Source organism: Mycteria americana, chromosome 9 (genome assembly GCF_035582795.1).
Source record: "Mycteria americana isolate JAX WOST 10 ecotype Jacksonville Zoo and Gardens chromosome 9, USCA_MyAme_1.0, whole genome shotgun sequence".
NCBI classification, from domain to species: Eukaryota; Metazoa; Chordata; class Aves; order Ciconiiformes; family Ciconiidae; genus Mycteria; species Mycteria americana.
The window spans coordinates 30,854,987-30,873,457 of NC_134373.1; the positions used below are offsets into that span (position 1 = coordinate 30,854,987).

Below are 18,471 nucleotides of genomic sequence, written 5' to 3' on the forward strand. Positions count from 1 at the left end.
GCTGTATGAAGCAGAGAGATTCATTTTAAGGAAATCTACCCCAGCACCATGCTTCCAACAAGCACATGATGATTTTCTGGCCACTAGTGTTGGGAAAAGCCATTTTCCTTACACTGCGTACACTAAAAACATTTGGGCTCTCATAGCTCTCCAGCATCAAATTCAAAACAAACAGAAAATGATGGCTACTATTTTGGAAACACAGCTAGGACAGAGAGCCTTTTTGTTCTAATAGCATTAAATCAAGTAAACACTGAAGTCCACCAAGTGCTATTTTTGATGTATTACGTTATTTTTCCTAACACTGACTATGCTTAAATGCGTGAAAGGAGTTCCTCTGTGCATTTAGGCCGAGTTTGATTTCTTTAGGAATATCCTTTGGCTAAAAGGCTGACCTCAGCAGTATGGACATAGTCCTATTTAAGACTCCATAAGCCTGAAATGAAACCCTAAGGCCTGGTTCTCCAGTAACTTGGCTCTTCATGGAGTCCATGAGATGCACAAATCTGGTGTAGGAATATTGCAAGAGTGCTAAAGAAACCTCCGACCCACAAAGGCAAGGGCCTGCAACTGGAAAATATTAAAACAATTTGCCACTCAAAAGCATTTCTGCAACCACCCTCTTTGCCACTGCTACTGTAACAGGCCATGACCAACAGCGTTTATTGCCCAACACAAGTAAAGATGAACGATGCCATTTCAGCTCTCTAAAAGTGTTTCGGAGTGCTTTTACAGTGAAGCTTCTGTCCCAGAATTGCTCAAATCAGCCTGATGCTAGATGGAAAATTAAAGCTCCAGGAGAGATTTTAGAGGTCTCACGGCACCATGTTGCAAAGGAGCCCAATTTCATCTCCTTAGCAGTGTTTGCTTTCCTGTCTATCACTGGTCCTCCTACAGACATCACAGCAATTATTTTATCCAAACTTGCTCGGGGCTTTATTGATAGATATGATTTCCTTATCAAAGTGACAAGATCAATATTCCTTGAGAAATGACATCTAGGACTACTAGTTAAAGAAGTAAATACATCTCCATTGGCTGTTTGGGTATATGAAGAATTTGTTGACCTGAAGCTTTCTCTCTGAAATCTTCCTCATATTCTGGTATAATTCAGAAACAGTTTCTCAATTAATCAGTTTTAGGGAAAAAAAAAAATCTGATTCCAAACTTTTCTTTGGACACCTCTAGACTTCACCTGCAAACCAGTGGTGCCAATCCAAGGAGGGCCCTACCCCTAGGTAGTCTGAGGGGGAACTTCATCTTAATGCAAATCACAGTAACACAAGCACTCTCCTGGGCTTTTTGATTCATTGCAATGGTTCTAGTTTCTTACCAAGTCCCATCTGCTGTCTATATTCAAGGGCAGCTTGGCCAAACTCGGTAACGAGTGGGAGAGTTGAAAGAAAAAGTTTTCCCAGTTACATAAGTGGAAGGCAGAACATGATGTACACGTGACATGAGGCTGCCCATCACATGTAAAAAAGCATTCAGGCTTGTAAAATAAAACTACTGTAGGAATGTTTCATCAACAGAGAAGCTAGGCAGGATACCTGGCACAAAGGAAAAATTTCTTCTTCCCTGAGGTTAGTAGTCCAAATGACGATCAGGCAATACAGATCTTGTTATATATTGTTAAGACCAGAGTCTGGCTCATTACAAGACGGTGGGCAATGTCACTGGCCCTTCACCTCAGAAGGCCTTGTTCCCCTTCAGCCTGTACAAGCTCCTCCTAAACACTAAGATCCTGTGTGCCCTCACAGACGACTCCACCCCCTCAAATGCTGAGCACTCATGCTTAATAAAAGTTTCTATTCACCCGAGCCTTGGACATGTGGCTTCTTTAGGCTTTGGCCAGAGTCAAATCAGAAGCCTCATTCTAATTTCCATTCTCAAACTGATGGCTCTTTTCCAAGATCAAAGTATTTTCCCACACAGAGCCCAAGCCTGTCATCCAAATTCAATAACCACTTTGCCTACATAGGGATTGCACAATAACTTTGCTGGCAATATTAGTGATAACATAGTGAAGCTACTGACTTAATGTCCTCAGACCAGTCATCACGGTATTTGCATTGTCATTTTGTGTTACTTTTCTGTGTGGTAATTAACTGGCTTTTGTAAAGTGATTTCATCAAATCTTAAGCATTTTCCAGAGAAAAATCTGAATTAATGCCCTGTTACAGAGGGGACTAAACCAAGGCAGAGGAAAGTCAAGTGCATCGTACAAGGTTAGACGCTAGTACAATCAAAATTAGAGCTCAGTTATCTGAAATCCTGATCTGTGCCCTGCCCATCGATACGGTCTGCTTGGGGAAAAAGCAGCGAGCCGGCTGTATGTGCGGAAATTATGAACAGGTGCTCTCCTTGCACTGGAACCACATCCCATGCAGGTCTCCACGCAGTGCTGCGTGACCTGTTCCCACCCAATGGCTTTTGTTCAGCACAGAGGACAAATGTCTTTCACCTTTCTTCCAGCACTGCTTGCAGGAAGTAAATCCTAACTTGAATGCAGGGTAAACACCCATAAAACACCCAATCTTTAAAATAAGACAAATATTTACCTGTAACACACTGCAGATCACCTTATTTTAAACATAAAGCTTGACAATAATTTTGAGCGTACATAGTTCATTGCTACTATCAGCAGCTTAACTGGTTTCTGCCGAGAGGGAATCACGACATTTTATCAGTGACACTCTAATATCAACTGTGTGTTCCTCAAAGTACATCATGTTTTTCTTGCGATAACAGAGCTTACGTGTAGCTACAGATATCATTTCATATGAGAACATAAACTGTATTATGCACAACAACATTCCCTTTGACTAAGTTTCTTTCTGATTTCACTAGCTATAAAACATGATCCATAGTTCAAGTGAGGTGTCAGACACGTGAAGTGTGCTCATTAAGTGTGCTCAATTAGTTATCATAAAAATATGCAAAGTTTATTAATAAAGCTGTATCATTCAGTTTGAAAAAGGTTTTTGGACTAAATGCCATTTTTTGTTTTATATTTCTGCAGTGCCTTAACACCACGGGGCTGGGTCCTCCATGACCCTCACACATAGTGGTTTAGCAGTAATGGACAGATGATCGCTAATAAAAGGATAATCCCACTACTGACTGAAAATATAATCCATTTCTTGAACAGATCCCTTGATTGCTACTATAGAATCAGATGCATGACTAATTGCCATGTGAACACAGCAGCCACATGCTTTCCCACTGACAGAGGCCATTTATATACTTCACCACCAGCATGAGCAAGCTTGTTTTACCTGCACCTGCTCAAAGGTAAAATCCAGACAGAACAGCATGGCCATCACACATACAGACACTACTTGCATTAAGATAACATTCAGTAACTCAAATCTGGGTGAGAATCACATTGGCTGCAGGACTACATTTCTTGGGGGAAAGAGTCCTTGTCTCCGCAAGCAGTTGAGCACCAGTGTCTCTGTTCCACCAAGTCAGCCGCAGAAGTATACGTGGACTGGACTACCCCAGCCAAGACTCCTCAGTACCAAAAATAAAGTTTGCTCTTGTCAGCTTGCAGGAGCCGAGTTGATTGCACTGATGGTCTCAAATCCAGATTCTATTGAAAAATTACCTTATTTTACACTTTTTACAGGCCTCTTGTAGTACTTTGATCATTTGAAGCCTGAATTGGTTCTTCTCCCTCTCCCCCATAATGTCAACTGTTGTGTCCATTTTTAGGTTGTGACAATGTTTACAACGCACAGTCTGCTTTGCAGTTAGAAAACCTCAGATCCTGAAGGCCATCGTGATACCTTCCATGAGGGCAGAATCTTCTGATCCTTAAATGAATTATCTTGATATTAAAAAAAAAGGTACTTTTTTCCAGGTTATAGTCTCCAAAAAAGGAGGACAATTTTTTAATTGCGTTCTTCAGAACATTTTATCTGTCTGGGTTGGCTCTCGATAATCCAGTTCGTTACTGTATAATGAATTTATTAGTCTGTTAACTACAGTCCTGACAGAGATAACGGCCAATGATTGCTTATAAATCCTTTGCTGCAGTGTTTCTTCTAAAGCCCGTGGTTTGTACTATGTTCTTAATAAAATCATAGTACAGCAACAGTATGATGAAATAAAGATCACCTGGGCATTCACTTTTAGTAGCCTAAGTTAGCTTAACTGTGTATTCATTTCTTTGAAAGCTACAGGCATCAGAGGCAAATCCAAGTCACGTGCAGGTTTAATAAAAGGAATTTAGATTCAGTAATCTCTTATCAGCCCCCAATGCACTTGCCCAGGTACTGCTCAGGTGGAGTTTGTTGGAAGTTTTGCCAGAGCTCTGCAAGTCTTTGAAACAGACAGGATGGAGACCACACTGTGAACACCCACTCCCCACATCCCACAGCCTCACAGCAAACAGGCAATTTTTTTCAGCTGCTGCAGATACTCTTCAGTCAATTTTGCATGCAGCAATGATGACCTCTAATGGTGGAATATTTCTTCTGCTGAGCAATATGCAGAGATTTTGCTTTTCGATGTATATTTCTACTTAAATTAATTACAACTCCCTCTCGCAGACCACCAGCAGAGTAAACTGCTTGAGGTTTACTTGAACTGTAACAGAGCAGCAGCTTCTTTGCCTCTTTCATTCTTTCTGACTTTGTACATGGAAGCATCAAAATGGAAATGCATATTCCAGATCTAAGTCCAGGATTTAAAGTCACCCTTTTTTTCTGAGGAAGACTATCTTGCAGAAGCAAAATTTCAGTCACACTGGTGTGACTAATCCCTGCAGAAAGTCTTCAGAAAAGCGGATGAGACATTTTTCTCTAGATCCAATCAGCTGTATGCCAGAAAGAAAACAGCATGCACCCAAAAAGCTTCTTTCAAGCCTTGTGTCAGCTGTCAGATAATGCTGCAGTTGCAGCACCTTTGGTACCCAGTGATCTTTTCATCAGAATCAAATCACCACTAGTACAAAAACAATGTTTCTTATTTCCAAAGTTATAAAATAATATGTTATTCTAGTATTTTGGGGGGGGGGGGTTGGGGTTTTTTTTTTTGTTGTTTTGTTTTGGGGTTTTTTTTGGGTTTTTTTTTTTTTTTTTTTTTTTTGGGGGGGGGGTGGGGGGGGTTTGTTTTTTAATCCAAGTACATCTCAAAGCCTTTAACTCCTACCGGAATCTATTTCTACATCTGGGCTGGGAAGAGAAGGTAATTTTAAACTGTATTACAGATACCAGCTACATAAAACTACATCTCACTTTTCTCTTGGGAGAGACAAGTATCAGCATCCACCCATTTTAGCTTGCCTGACTCTTGCATCTACAGCAAGATAAAGAACAAAGTAACTGTATTACCAAAGCCTGACCTAGATGTGTCAATTTTTTCCAGGTTGAGATAACTTTTCTTTTAAGACCTGTGTGTTTGAGAGCCCTTGGCAGCTTACTGATTTGTTTACTTTCTTTTAACATTATAACACAGAAGTTGTGCTAGATTTCAGTCGAGTCTACAAAGCACAGAGCCTTCACCTAAATAAACAAAAACCTAGAAATATTTCCAGACTGCTCAAGAAAAAACACATTTTCAAACTATGATCACTTATTGCACATTAATAGTAATTAAAGTCACATGGCTAAGTACCTATTAGAAAAAAGATATATGAAGACATGCTACAAAAATGTGTCTTTACTGAATTGGCAATTTGGTTTGGACAGTAAGGTATGTAAAATCCATTTTTTAAAATTAGAATTTAACCACTGAATTTTTTATTACCTTTATGTCATTTTTTGTTGGGGTGGTTTTTTGTTTTGTTTTTTAAAAACAACAACAATTACTGCAAATACTTCATCATTCTGGCTTACCTTTCTCACATCTGAGCTCTTTGGTTCTGTTGTCCAAGTTATAATTCTAGATACAGCAAGTCTTGTCTCACTGGAGTTCACAAAGTCTGTTGGATCCATCTGTCTTGCCAAGGACTCAATATACTTCAGGATAGCAACTTTCACCTGAGAAGTGAAAAGGGGTATGTTAATCTCATGAGCTGGTGAAGATGGATTTATCCCATAATAAACAGATACCACTACAGATTGACAAGACCTATGTCACATGGGGAGAAAAAATATCCCTGTGACATGTCTGTGTCATGTTTCAAAAATCAAGAGCAACTTTCTACACAAGATAAATTTTGTGTAGTAAGAGTCTGGAATGGTATATCAGAACTGGCTTGAAATACGTATGTCTGCTTGTGCGTTTGCATAAGCAAATCAGTACCCCACCACACTGTTTCCACCAGCGGTTATTGTTCCAGATGCCAAACCATAGCTTTTGATCCCAAACCACGTGCCTGATGCTGGAGTCTCAAAAGACCCAAAATTTGGGAGATTGAACAAAGAACACTTGAGTCATTTGGCATCCTATATATTCCTGTCTCTGGAAGATAAATGTGTATGACTTCCAGAGTTTACAGTGTTCCTATAGCCGTGAAACAGCCACCTCCTGAAAAACAGTCTGCACAACAGTATCCCTTTGGGAGTATTCAGTAAAAGAAAGTTCTGACTTTTTTTTTCCTCCAAACCCTACATGTGCTACATCTGATCTATGCAAAAAGCACTTTTTAAGGTGTGCCTAGGGTCCCAACTTCCCAGCCATTCAGACAGGGTCTGATCCCTTCTGTCCTGCACAGGCAGGTTCTCTTCCCACCAAGACAAGGGTGAAGAGAAATTTTCCATTTCCAACTTTAATACGTTCCAGTGTGCTTAAAGCCCAACTCTTACTGACCTGTGATGAGTCATAGGGCCTCTATTTCAAAGATATTTAGATTTATTAAAATGGACAAGAGAGTTAAGCAAAGTTGCCGATATAATTTCTATATCATGCAGGTACTTACAATTACATCTTATCATGAGTTCTATGCTTTACAGTATGCCTGACATGGCAAGCTAAGACAACCACGTTGTTGCTTTAGTGAAAAGGCTTTTGATACTGACCTTCAGGTTTGGTGTTTGGGTCTGATCTACAATAAATCTCATCAAAATGTTAAATTGTTGATCAAATGGAAAAGAATCCCTGTCCAAAGAAAACAAAGGCAAAAATGTAATGCAACATAAATTTTCAGGACTAAGTTAACTCGACACATTTAAGCTTACACAAGAGATTTCAACACCTATCACGCTTTTCTTCTTAACTTTACCATCAACCAGAGAAACTCCAAGTCTAAGGATTAGCTGATTATTGATTTAATACTGGAGAAAACTGCTAAATCAATACCTTTATACACTGTTACTCTATCTGCTCCCTGTACACTTATCCAGCTTTTGGCACACCTGTCCATTCCTTCTTCATTTCAGGCTGTGCTTTGTTCCCTTATCTCTAGTAGCAGCCTGGTTTATCTTGTCCTCAGAGTTCATGCCTGGTTTTGATTTCTCTCCTCTTTTTCCCTCCTCTATCCTATTTTCTCCTGGATTACTACTATTTCTTTCTTAATTATCCTGTTTCCAGGAGGAGCTGAACTTTATTGTAACAGCGTCCTGTGCTGGACATTCTTAGAGAAGGACATGGACTACAGAATTGGTGTGCACATCGCAGTAGCATTCAGGTCTTAGCCTGACACTACCGTTACTTGCTGTTTGAACAACATGAAAGATGCTCTGAAGTTTGTGGTAAAGCACCATTCATATTCTGAATACTGTAAATATTTTTTTCCCATCAATCAAAAAGAAAATTGATATCAATGCACACACACACACACCAAAAAACCAAATGAACAAAATTAATCAGTTACACATTTTAAATGTTATGCTTTAAAGTTATTTATTTGGAAAAGAGACAGGCCTTTTTAATTCAATGCTTGAAATATTGTGACATAACTTTGTTCTCCTTTATTCTGGTATTCATCAAGATTGAGCCGTCAAAATATACAGCACTGCTGGGTTTCTAAAACGTTCATCAGATGCCTTCCTGTAATCTTGCAAAAACCTCCATAACATTTGCCATCCGAGTACTCTACCTGGTGACATCCAGTGCTTTTTGAACTTTTGCCTGCACAGACCCCAGCAAATCTGCTCCCATTTTCTTTAGCAACTGGGTCAGGAGAACAAAAAGCCAATCCTGCAAGTCATCTTTATGAATGATGATGAAATCAACCAGGGTTTCCAGAAACATGCTGAAGACCTATAAACAAAACAAGTGTCACATAAGGGAATACCATGCTTTAAATAAAAATAATCAAAGGAGAGGGGTTTACAATCTGAGTTTCAGGATGATTTTGTTATAGACAGTTTCATGAATGAATGATTTTAGTGACTACATTGCTCTGAAAAAAAAAATCATACAAGAACACATCTAAAATGTGTCGTATTAAAATACCACGTGAAACAAATGAAGGAAGGGGGTAGAATACACTTACTCTCTGTTGTGAATTCCACGGCAAAGCAGGCCATGCAACAAAACAAACCACTCATTAGCACACATAGTGATCAAGGCTGGTTGTTCAGATGCAGTTTGTCAACAGATAAAAGATGCATTCACTGAAAGTTTACATTTTCTTAAAACATAATCTCTTCTCAGCAGTTATTTAAAACATATACCTTGGATCAGATCCAGTCTCCTCACTCATGAAAGCAACATATGTTTATATATGTTTATATGTAACAAAGTTTACATATGTTTAACGCCACAACTGAGTTTGTAGCAACAGCTCTATAAAAGCAGTGCAGATGACAGATCACCACTGCCACAGAGGACATACTTGAGTCCAGTGTGCAATAAACCCTCACCTTACTCAGAAATTGGAAATATTGTGCAAACAAATAGCTACACCTTCACCCTTTCCACAACACATACTGAACCTTTGAGAGCCGAAGCATTAAGACCTTACAGGTAGGAACTGCCACACTCAGTGAGGCCTGTGGGACAGCTGGTCCAGACCATAATTATGGCCAAAAATGCACACTTCGAGAGAGACCTGTGACAGGCAACTATGTGTGCCCAGGGGATTTCCACCTGACAGCAGTTTATTAAAACTGGTTTACCAAGTGGTCTGAAGTACGAAAATTTATACAACTTATTCTTTCTCAAACTGTGTTTAACCCAAGAGCAGATGTTTTTACCCAGCTGTTACTGGTTGCCCTCAACCAGCAAACCTCCTCAGGAAAGGGCACGAAACTCCCTTTTCCCCTCTCCCCACTCCCACTTACCTGTTGACAGAAGACCACTGGGTCTGAACATGCCTGTGGACTCAACCTCCCCATTCCCTAGTCTGCTTCTTTTTAAGAGATGTCTGTAAATTCATGCCACAGCCTTTAACTTCAGATGTCAGCGTTATAAAGAAGGCCAAGTGGCTATATTAAAGACTTTATTTATTTATGAGGTCCAGACAATATCTTGGTGAGACTCCACACTGCTCCCAGGTGTACACAATACAGAAACCCCAGGGACCACGATGCTGAACTATGGCTCATTACCCTTCACGGACCTCACTCTACTGTCTACCACCAAGACGCTCCCTAGAAAAGTACAGATAAAACTGAACCTCTTGCTCCAGGAGCTGACATCTGAAAGGCATTAGGTTGCTCCTTGGGAAGCACAGAGTAACCAGTTCCTAGCAACACAAGAGAGACTAAGACACATCCCGTCGTTGTAAAACAGATAAAAATCACAGAGATTTATAAATGCCAGTTTCCCCCGGTAGATGGCAGGGGTAGAAATACAAAACATTCATCTTGGAACAGTGTCAAATGTGCACACATGGTAATGTAAAAGAGCGAGCCAAGTCTTTGTGATCTTACCTTGCTGTGAGGGTCAGCAAACATGCGAGTAAATATTTCACAGAGCCTTTTTAACTCAACTCGGCTAAAATAAATAAATAAAACATGGTATTAATGCTAAAGCTCTAGTTGCAGCAAAAAAGCTCATAGATATTAACAGCTGAAAGATCTAACCTTCTTTATTTGAATGTTACTTTAAGTCACACTGCTGAAAACTCTGTATCTAGGCAAAGCCTTAACTGGCATTCCAGTTTAACTGCTAGGATCACCACCAGCCTTACATTAAGAAATCTAATTTATAAACATTTTTTAAAATCATAAGCCAGACACTTGTATTTTCTGCTGCTTCTATTTTCTTCTATATTCTGGATGGCAGAAGACAACTTGAAATGTGCACATTTGGGAGGTATTTACTTTCTGCCTGCATCAAGGTTGCTGACTCACTGAAACACGGGTCTTTTGCAGCCTAGGAACAGGTTTCTCAAGTCTCCTTTGTGTCAGGGAATTCGAATTTTCAAGTAAAAGCAGAACTTGCATGCTGTTTGCACATATACTAATCATAAATATTTTGGTCTAAAATCTCAGTTGCTTCAGTAAAATCAGTCTAGGTTTACACAATATTAACAGATATCAGAACTGACTCCAAAGTCTGAGAGCAGGCACATTGAGGAGACAAATACATAGAAATTGAAGACAGATTAACAAGTGGGCAACCTAGTAAGTCAGAAGATAATTAAATCAAGGCACAATCTAAGTTCCTATTAGTAAGAGATTATTAGGTGCTCAGTAATGCTCTTTTTATGCCAGGGGAAAAAGAATGATGTATGGGTCCCTTTCATAAGATATTGAGTTTGAGTCAAATGCAGAACTGTTTGCTGCCAAAGCTCTTACTTGCAATGTATTGAAAATACAAGTCTTAGTTTTCCTGCAAGGCAAACTGCCAAAGAATGCAGAAGTTTTGCTTGTTTACTGTGCAAACAAAAGCAGAGCAAGACAGTTAGGTAACATTTCCTGCATACTATGGATGCAATTAGATATTTTTCACAATTACTATGTAATTAGAGCAACTAGTGAAATGCACATCAATTGCTCAGAGAACAGCCGTTCAGATCTTGACTACAGGTACCCTCTTTCCAGAAAGATATTAATTCTACAATCCACCAACGTATTTCCCTCTCTCTCAAAATAAGCTTCAAAGAACAGGCCAGAATATGCTAGTAGTCTGCAATATCTTATGTTGTTTATAAGCAACATAGGACATTTTTTTCAAATAAACCTATGCATGAAAGGCTGATCAAATTTTAAAAGGACACAAAAACAATTGTCTTAAGAGTTTGATGTAGAGGAAAAAGTCTTTGTAACAATGCCACAGCAAGCTGTCAGCTTCATTCAGGATGAGACCGCGCAGTCTCAAAATGACTACTCTGCAACGCCCTCCTGACTTCATGTAGATTGCAGCTCTCTCAGTGAACTCCTATTTATTACTCTAATGAATTTTCCTTCTGGTCAAAGGTTACATGAAGACAGCAAGCATAAGCATATCTCTTTCTAAAAGCTCATGGACCCGAGGTGGTAATGCAAGTACTGAATTGAAACAGGCAGTGGAAGAACGCTTCCTTAAGGGACTTGGTGGCCTTGTTTTATGTAGAAGACCTTATGAGGAGCCCTTAGAGAACTACACCACACAAAGCTGTATGAAACAAAGAGGATAGGTAAGCGCCATACCACTGCATGCACATCTTTCTGGATATGCCAATCCAAGCTAATATAGGATCAACCATCTTTCAGTTCAGAGTACTAAAGAAAACCTAGCCACATCACAGCCTTTTATTAAACCTGTTATACCACAACAGAAGATATCAGGTTTAATTAAAGACAGACGGACTTGCCCCTTGGACTAATGACTTTGATGATGTTCCGCAAGATGCCGTGGGAACAAACAGGATGATAAAATCTAGTCATTAGAACAGGCACCAGATCAACCCTGAACCAAGGAGGAAGCAGACCAAAAGCAAACCAAAAGGAAATATAATCTAGAAAACTAAAACAAGTATCAAATTAAAAAAATAACTCTGCAGGGGTGTAGTTTCTGGGACAGGTTTATAAACTATTCAGGATCAAAGCTAAGTAAACATGCTAGCTTGAGGGACTAGTGACAGCAGTACAGTTCAAAAACTGCAACCAACAGGACTGAAAACAATAGTTGAATTCTACTAGCATTTCTGCCAAGAGCTACTGATCTGGATGAATAGCTCATCACCCAACCTTCTCAGCATTTCCTCCCTTGAACTATCCCCAACAGCACTCAAAACCTTGGTTATAATCCTCACACACCTTTGTGGCAAAATCAGTGTCTCACTCAACTTTTTCATGTAAGTATATGAGGTGCCAGAGTCTTTCCAGACAGTTCATTAAAATAAAGAAAAAGAGACAGCGTACATGTGGGAAGTATCTTTTAAAAGACTTGTAAATAGACTACATCAAAAAGCATCTCTGATCAAGAGACTCTAAATACCCATATTAAAAAACCGTAGCACTTCCCACTTAAGGACTGCATCACATCATGTGAAGTGCTAGAATATTTTTACGATGGCAAGAGAATAACCTTTCCAGGCCTGCTCTCAGTACATTTTCATTCAGTCTGTTAACAAGAATCATCAAATATTTTCAGCCAGCAAAGGCCGTTTAAAATGGAAACAATTGCACAAATCCAAGTAGGCAGGCTATAAACCATACAACAACCACTTATAAACTCGGTTATAATTTAAGTACATAATATTCATAACAAGAAAATAAAAACGTCGCAGCTATTTGTGAACGTTATCTTCAAAGGAGCCAAAAGATAAACAGCTTGTTTCCAAATACTTTCACCATAAACTAAAGGTGAAAAGCCTATGGCCTGAGAGCCAGTTGTCTTTTGTTAATGTGACCTGTGGCCATATGAAGTTTCCACATGATTATTGGGTAATTCTAGGATCTGTTTTAATGTGACATGCCAAAGCTGTTTGAAGGGTTTATTTGGCTTTCAACAAGGGAAAAAGGTCTCTCCTTTTTCCTCTCCTACCATAAGCAAAGTTTCAGAGTTGCTACACCTACTTCACTGCCTTAAGAAACTTTCCTCTACATTCTAAACTACACCATTTACAGGAGACTCAAGTTTCTGATACAAGATTTTTCAAGAGCTACAAATAATATCTATAATTATACCTAACACAGTCTTCATAAAGAGTCAAAGTATACCCAACATACTGAAGGCATCGTCTGATCTAATCTTTGAAACACACACACCCCAAATCATTTTAGAGTAAGTGCTGTGAGTGTTTGCTTCACCAAGTTGCTGGGGAAAAAAATACTGAAGGTTCAAACAGACTAATGTAAAAATGGTACCACCCTGTGAGTGCATTTACATTACCATCATTGTGGGAAATCTCACTGTGCTGCAACAAGCACCTACCATTGGAGGTCTTCACGAGACAGAGAAAGGCTAAGAGAAGACAGCATGCTTACCAGAGTCCTTTCTACATTACTGCTACAAATTTAACACAAATTATACTGATGACATAGCAGAAATTTTTCCAAAAGTACCTAAAGTCCCACATTTTGGAGACAAAGCCTTCACAGCTGTGAAAGATACTATCTGTCTACATAAGGCAGGTATGTATTACTGACTTCTGACTATAGCCATCTCTCATGAATGACTGACACTATAAAACTATCAAGGTCACCTCAGTGTCCGCTGGCTTTTCAGTAAGTTCTGAAGACCTATGAGCCCCTCTTTCCTTTCAGACCAGTTAGAGCTGGCACAGTGGTTCAGGACCTCGGCCACATCTTCAGTCTGCCGCAGGTAGTGTGGAATGCCCCCGTTCCTGGAACCATAGGAGCGCTCCGAGCAAGCGCTTGATGCATCGCTGTTAGCATCGTCATCGGAGTACATCCCATAGGGTTCATATCTTCTTCTCACTGGCTTTTTCTGGAAAAGGGGAAACTCAGACTTAGTAAGTTATATATAGTTACATCAATACCAAAAGTAAAACATTCTATCCATAATCACTAAAAGGAAGACTAATGCTATTGTTATAGTGACATAAGTGTTTAAAGACGTCACCAAGCACTGCCTGCTTACCTCTCGCAGCAGAGCAAGACAGATCCTATTGATTTCAATGAGACTATTCGCGCGACTAAGGGGAGCAGGGCCTGCCTTCCCCAGCATGAAAGTGAGATACTTATGCCCAGTGGAATTACCTGCTGGTAATGAAATCATACGTTCTTTTATTGTCAATAATGGTCAGTTCCACTGTTACAGATTCTATGATACAACCTCTACTTCAAGATAAAAAAAGGTAAGGAAGAAAGAGCTGAAGGAATCTGTGCTGGCATGCACAGTCACTTTGATATTGATAATGAAGTGACTCTACAAATGCAGTGGGATACAGGAGATGACAATTCTCTGTTAGTTTGGGCTAGGATTTTTCCAGAGGCTCCTAAGGGAGTTGAGTACTCAAATCCCACTCATTTCCATAGCATGCCATTAGAGGACCTCATTCCCTTAGGTACATCTTTGACAACCTCAATATTAGTATTGATATTAGAATAATTATGGTAGCAAAACAAATTGCATACTATACTGCAAAACAAACTCCTAAGTGAACCTTAACAGAACAGGGTAAGACAACGTATCAGAAAAAGACCGCCTATATTCTAAAGTGTTTGCTACAGAATTGCTTCCAGTGTCCAGTCCTGCAGTTCTTGGACTTGTGAGGCCAGGAGAGTTTTGTTTCCACTAGGACTGCAGGATTGAAGCATAGAAATTAACTCAAGTGCAGTATCATGGGTGTTAGCAACAGGGTGGGGAAAGTTGGAAAGTAGAAATAAAAAGTCAAGAAAGCAGTAGTACCTTGCTCCTGGAGTCTCCTAACAGCTGTAGGCAGGAAAATATTGAAGGGTGGGAAAAAGCATAGAGAATTATGTCAGAAGCTTATGTAGGGTTTGTTTTTGCAACAAAAACGTATAGCAAATGTGTCTTAGCAAATTAAAAAAAAATACAGTTTATGCAAAATAAAAGTGGGTATAATAACGCCTAGCTTTATCTCCTGACTGCTGCACTACTCTTATACCCTACCATGTCCATTAGGAAGCATGGAAGTGAGATTATCTGTTAATAAGGTTTTTGATGACAGATCTATATACAGCACCTCTTTGCTTAGTTTTCAGAAACGCTGCTCTGGAAGACACCAGAGTTTTTGGTAGTGATTTATTTCCCCACACATTATCAATAGCATTTGATTTTAGAGTCTTGGAAAGAAATTCTTATGTCAGGAAACCACTATCTACAGTACAGCACATTTAATCAACTTCACTTAACCAAGTTCTCTTTTAACCCACAGTTCTTACACCACACTTTTTTTGAAGCTTAGCTTCTTTTAAGACCCGCTGACTGGCACCCCTGGCTTAAAGGCCTTATTTAACGCCAAAGTTTCCATCACCCTTTGAGCTCTTCTGACAGATCTGAGCACTGATTCCCAGTATAGACACTGTGGGTGTAGGCCAAGTCCAGCTCTCTAGCAGAAGCAGTGGATCCAACAGGAATTGTATACATGGAGTAGAGGTCACAAAATGACCCACTGTGTTTTGTTTTAATTGAGTATTTGGCTGAAGCGATCTTTGGAGAAGTTCTTTTCATTTCCTACTACAGGGAAAAGAATACTTATCCAAAAACAAGACTGCTGGGTAAAAGCTGGCACCACACTACTCTCTCTCAAAAGGAGCCTGAACCAAGTTTGTAAATTGTCTGTTGTCAGAAGACAACCAAGAAAAAGAGCAAATTGGTGTGGTGGGAAAGAAGAGGACAACAAGATCACATTGCATCCCCTAAAGTCATCCAAATTCAGATTGACAACGTAGGCAGTAGCACTACTTAGTCTCCAGCTACACTTATGGATTTCCCTTTTAAATGTTCAACTCTAAGATTTTAGCATTCCAGTATAATGTTATTTAGTTTATAAAAGTGGAGTATTTAAAAAGGGAATTCCATGAGTCTAGCTGAAGATTAAGTCACATCCAAAGACACCTCAGTGATGACAGTGGTGTTTCAATTCACTGCTAACCTCTCCTCACTCAAGAAACCCGTATTCAGCAACTGCTCACATTCAGGGATACAGTCCGATTTCATTTACACAGGCAAACCACCACCTATAATTATGCCCTGAACTGTTCTAGTGGCAAATTTGAGGTGCTGAGAGCAGAAACTGCCTCACAAGCTGTTGTATTTGATAATGAAAATGCTCACTAATGATTCAGCCCACTAAATGCAACAGTGCCATCTAATTATATAATGTCCCACCTCTATATTGTTCACAAGTACTTTTATTTTTTTATGGAAAGGTAGATTTTGTAAAAATGACATTTCTCTAGCAGTTCTCTAATAATCATCTAGAAATGGAGTTGACATGAGCTGGGTAATAATCAAATATAAAACGGAAAATTACGTTAGCCATAACATAAGTTAGGTAAAGTGAACTAGGAAGTGGAGAAAGGACATCTCTCAAACTCTGGAGACATGGTTCATTCCCAATAAAGAGAGATCCGAAATATCTGCCTCAGACATCAGAAAATCCTCAGCTCAGGTCTAGAGCAGAAGACCCAAGGTACGCTGGTACCCAGGTAATGCTGCAGAATAATTTCTCCTGCCTCTACACATCCTCTCTCCCCCAAAACCTCAAGGTAAATCCAAAGGCTTAACACTTGTTTTCTAAAGAGCAGAAGACACTTTCTGGGTTCTACCCAAGAGATACTATAGTACAGTAAGATTATACAGGACAATAAAATTTCAAAAAGTGACAATAAATTGACTTGGAAATGCACTGAATATTTAGAAAGTATGAGGAGCACACTACACAAATACACTTCAATTTAACTGCATAAGGTGGTACCGATTACAGACAAGCCAAGTTATGCTGATCTGAGTATCTAGCCAGGTGCAAATAACACAGGGCAGGAACTTGTGAAATTCTCAGTTCTTGTTGAAACCTGATCAGGAATCGACACTAACAGAGAACACTGTGTTTTTCTGACAAAATCTTCATGCAGGTAACAGGACTGATGGAAATCCCTGACCCCATGGGTGCCGAGCACCCCCACAGTGCCGCACGCATTCATCCTCCCACAGCCAGTGAAAGGCAAACAGCCAATTAAACCCATCCTGCAGCTCTAGCACCGAGCCACAGCGGTCTGTTTGATAACAGCTGTGGAGATCTAACATTGAATAAGGAAATAAACATTGCTGCTGATATACTCAAACACAAAATAGCAAAAGGTAACTAACTCTACAGCATCAGACACTGGCACAATCAGAACAAAGCTATGTAGAAAGAGGAGAACGTACGTACAGGTAACTTTAAGCCACTTTCCGGTGTCGGAAGCATTTTGTATTTTTCCTCTTACCAGTGCATCGGCCACAGCAGCTTCCAGATCTGTGCTTGTGCTCAGGACTCGCATGGCATTCACAGAAGCAGGCATCCTGCCTGGCTGTCCGAGTCCAAACCGGTCTGCACAAAAGACAACATTGAAAGGGACTGTTAAATGAATTCACATTCACTTGGAATCCTAATCAGGTGCCTGAGCAGCTCTCCCCACAGGCTCTGGGAACTTGCAGTGCTTTTCCATTAAACATTCTTTTATCCACAGCTCTAGAGAGCTTGCCATTAGAGTAGGAAATAAACTATTGTTTGTTGGGCCCCAGAGACAATTTTGAATCCTCAGGGCAACTTTTAAAAAAATTTTTTTTTTTTTTTTTTTTTAATCTGGGAAGCAGGGTATCTATTTTGTGTTTCTTTTTACACAGAAGTTGTTTCAAAGTTTTATTTTAATGTCAGAGGCAGACATGCCGGTCCCAACCTGGCACTCTCAGAAATCAAGAGAAACCTTCTCATTAACTTCAGAGAGAGAGAGAATCATGCCCAGTGTCAGAACATGTTAATACCCGAGCACTCATCCATCCTGCAGCTTTTTCTCAGGCTAGGATGCAAGACTAACAACATTTTATGTCTCAAGGGTTGATTAACCAGTAGAATATCCCCCTACACCCCACAGTATAAAATAAGGTTTATTATTTGCTTGTGAAGTTACTCCAATTTTTGTTTTATTACTGTTCTTGAGAAGCAGTTTAAATGCCATTTTAAAGCTATATGATATATCAAAATTGATTTTTTTTGATCTAACTCATCTTTCTCCCGTTGAATTTGATGGCAAAGGTCTCAATGGCATCCAAAGCAACAGGATTGAGTACAAAATGCCAACACTAATTAGTTCACTTTATCATTTGCCCTGTCTACCAAAAAAGTTACTGAAATTAATTTCTTTGGGCAAAGACCAAATTCAGAAAGCCATGCTAGCAGGGATATGACGGAATCAGTGACTTGACTGTCACAGGCCAGGCTCTGGCAGCACAGTCCTTCTAGATGGGGGTAGATCACATACTGTATTGTTGGGATCCTGGCTCCGATCTATAAGCAGCAAGAGATTGGTTTTGGCATTCCAAGTTTTTGTTTCCATGCGGGCTTGTCTTTGCTCAAGACGGACTGGGAACACCCTTCCTGGGACACACTTTACACCTCTGTCCCCTGCACCCACACATGCCAATAAGAGTACTGCCAGCAAATTCAGCGGTGCACAAATCAAGCTGCATGAACCCATTTAATAGACCTTCAGCCGATCCATATTAAAGGCA

General features: G+C 39.7%; 1 protein-coding gene across 6 annotated transcripts in view; it reads right to left on the bottom strand.

Moving 5' to 3' along the window:
- Positions 1–18,471, bottom strand: part of CLASP1 (cytoplasmic linker associated protein 1) — a 186,514-nt gene that overhangs the window by 41,198 nt on the left and 126,845 nt on the right. For 4 of the 6 annotated variants that reach the window (XM_075512483.1, XM_075512482.1, XM_075512488.1 and 1 more), the window contains 7 exons: positions 17,187–17,290; positions 14,641–14,664; positions 13,472–13,716; positions 9,768–9,831; positions 7,988–8,151; positions 6,969–7,047; positions 5,844–5,987 (listed from right to left, as the gene is read on the bottom strand). In XM_075512483.1, coding sequence (XP_075368598.1) covers positions 5,844–5,987; positions 6,969–7,047; positions 7,988–8,151; positions 9,768–9,831; positions 13,472–13,716; positions 14,641–14,664; positions 17,187–17,290 — 824 coding nt within the window. The remainder of the gene's footprint in view (positions 1–5,843; positions 5,988–6,968; positions 7,048–7,987; positions 8,152–9,767; positions 9,832–13,471; positions 13,717–14,640; positions 14,665–17,186; positions 17,291–18,471) is intronic. The other 2 variants (XM_075512487.1, XM_075512486.1) reach the window with 1 other exon arrangement.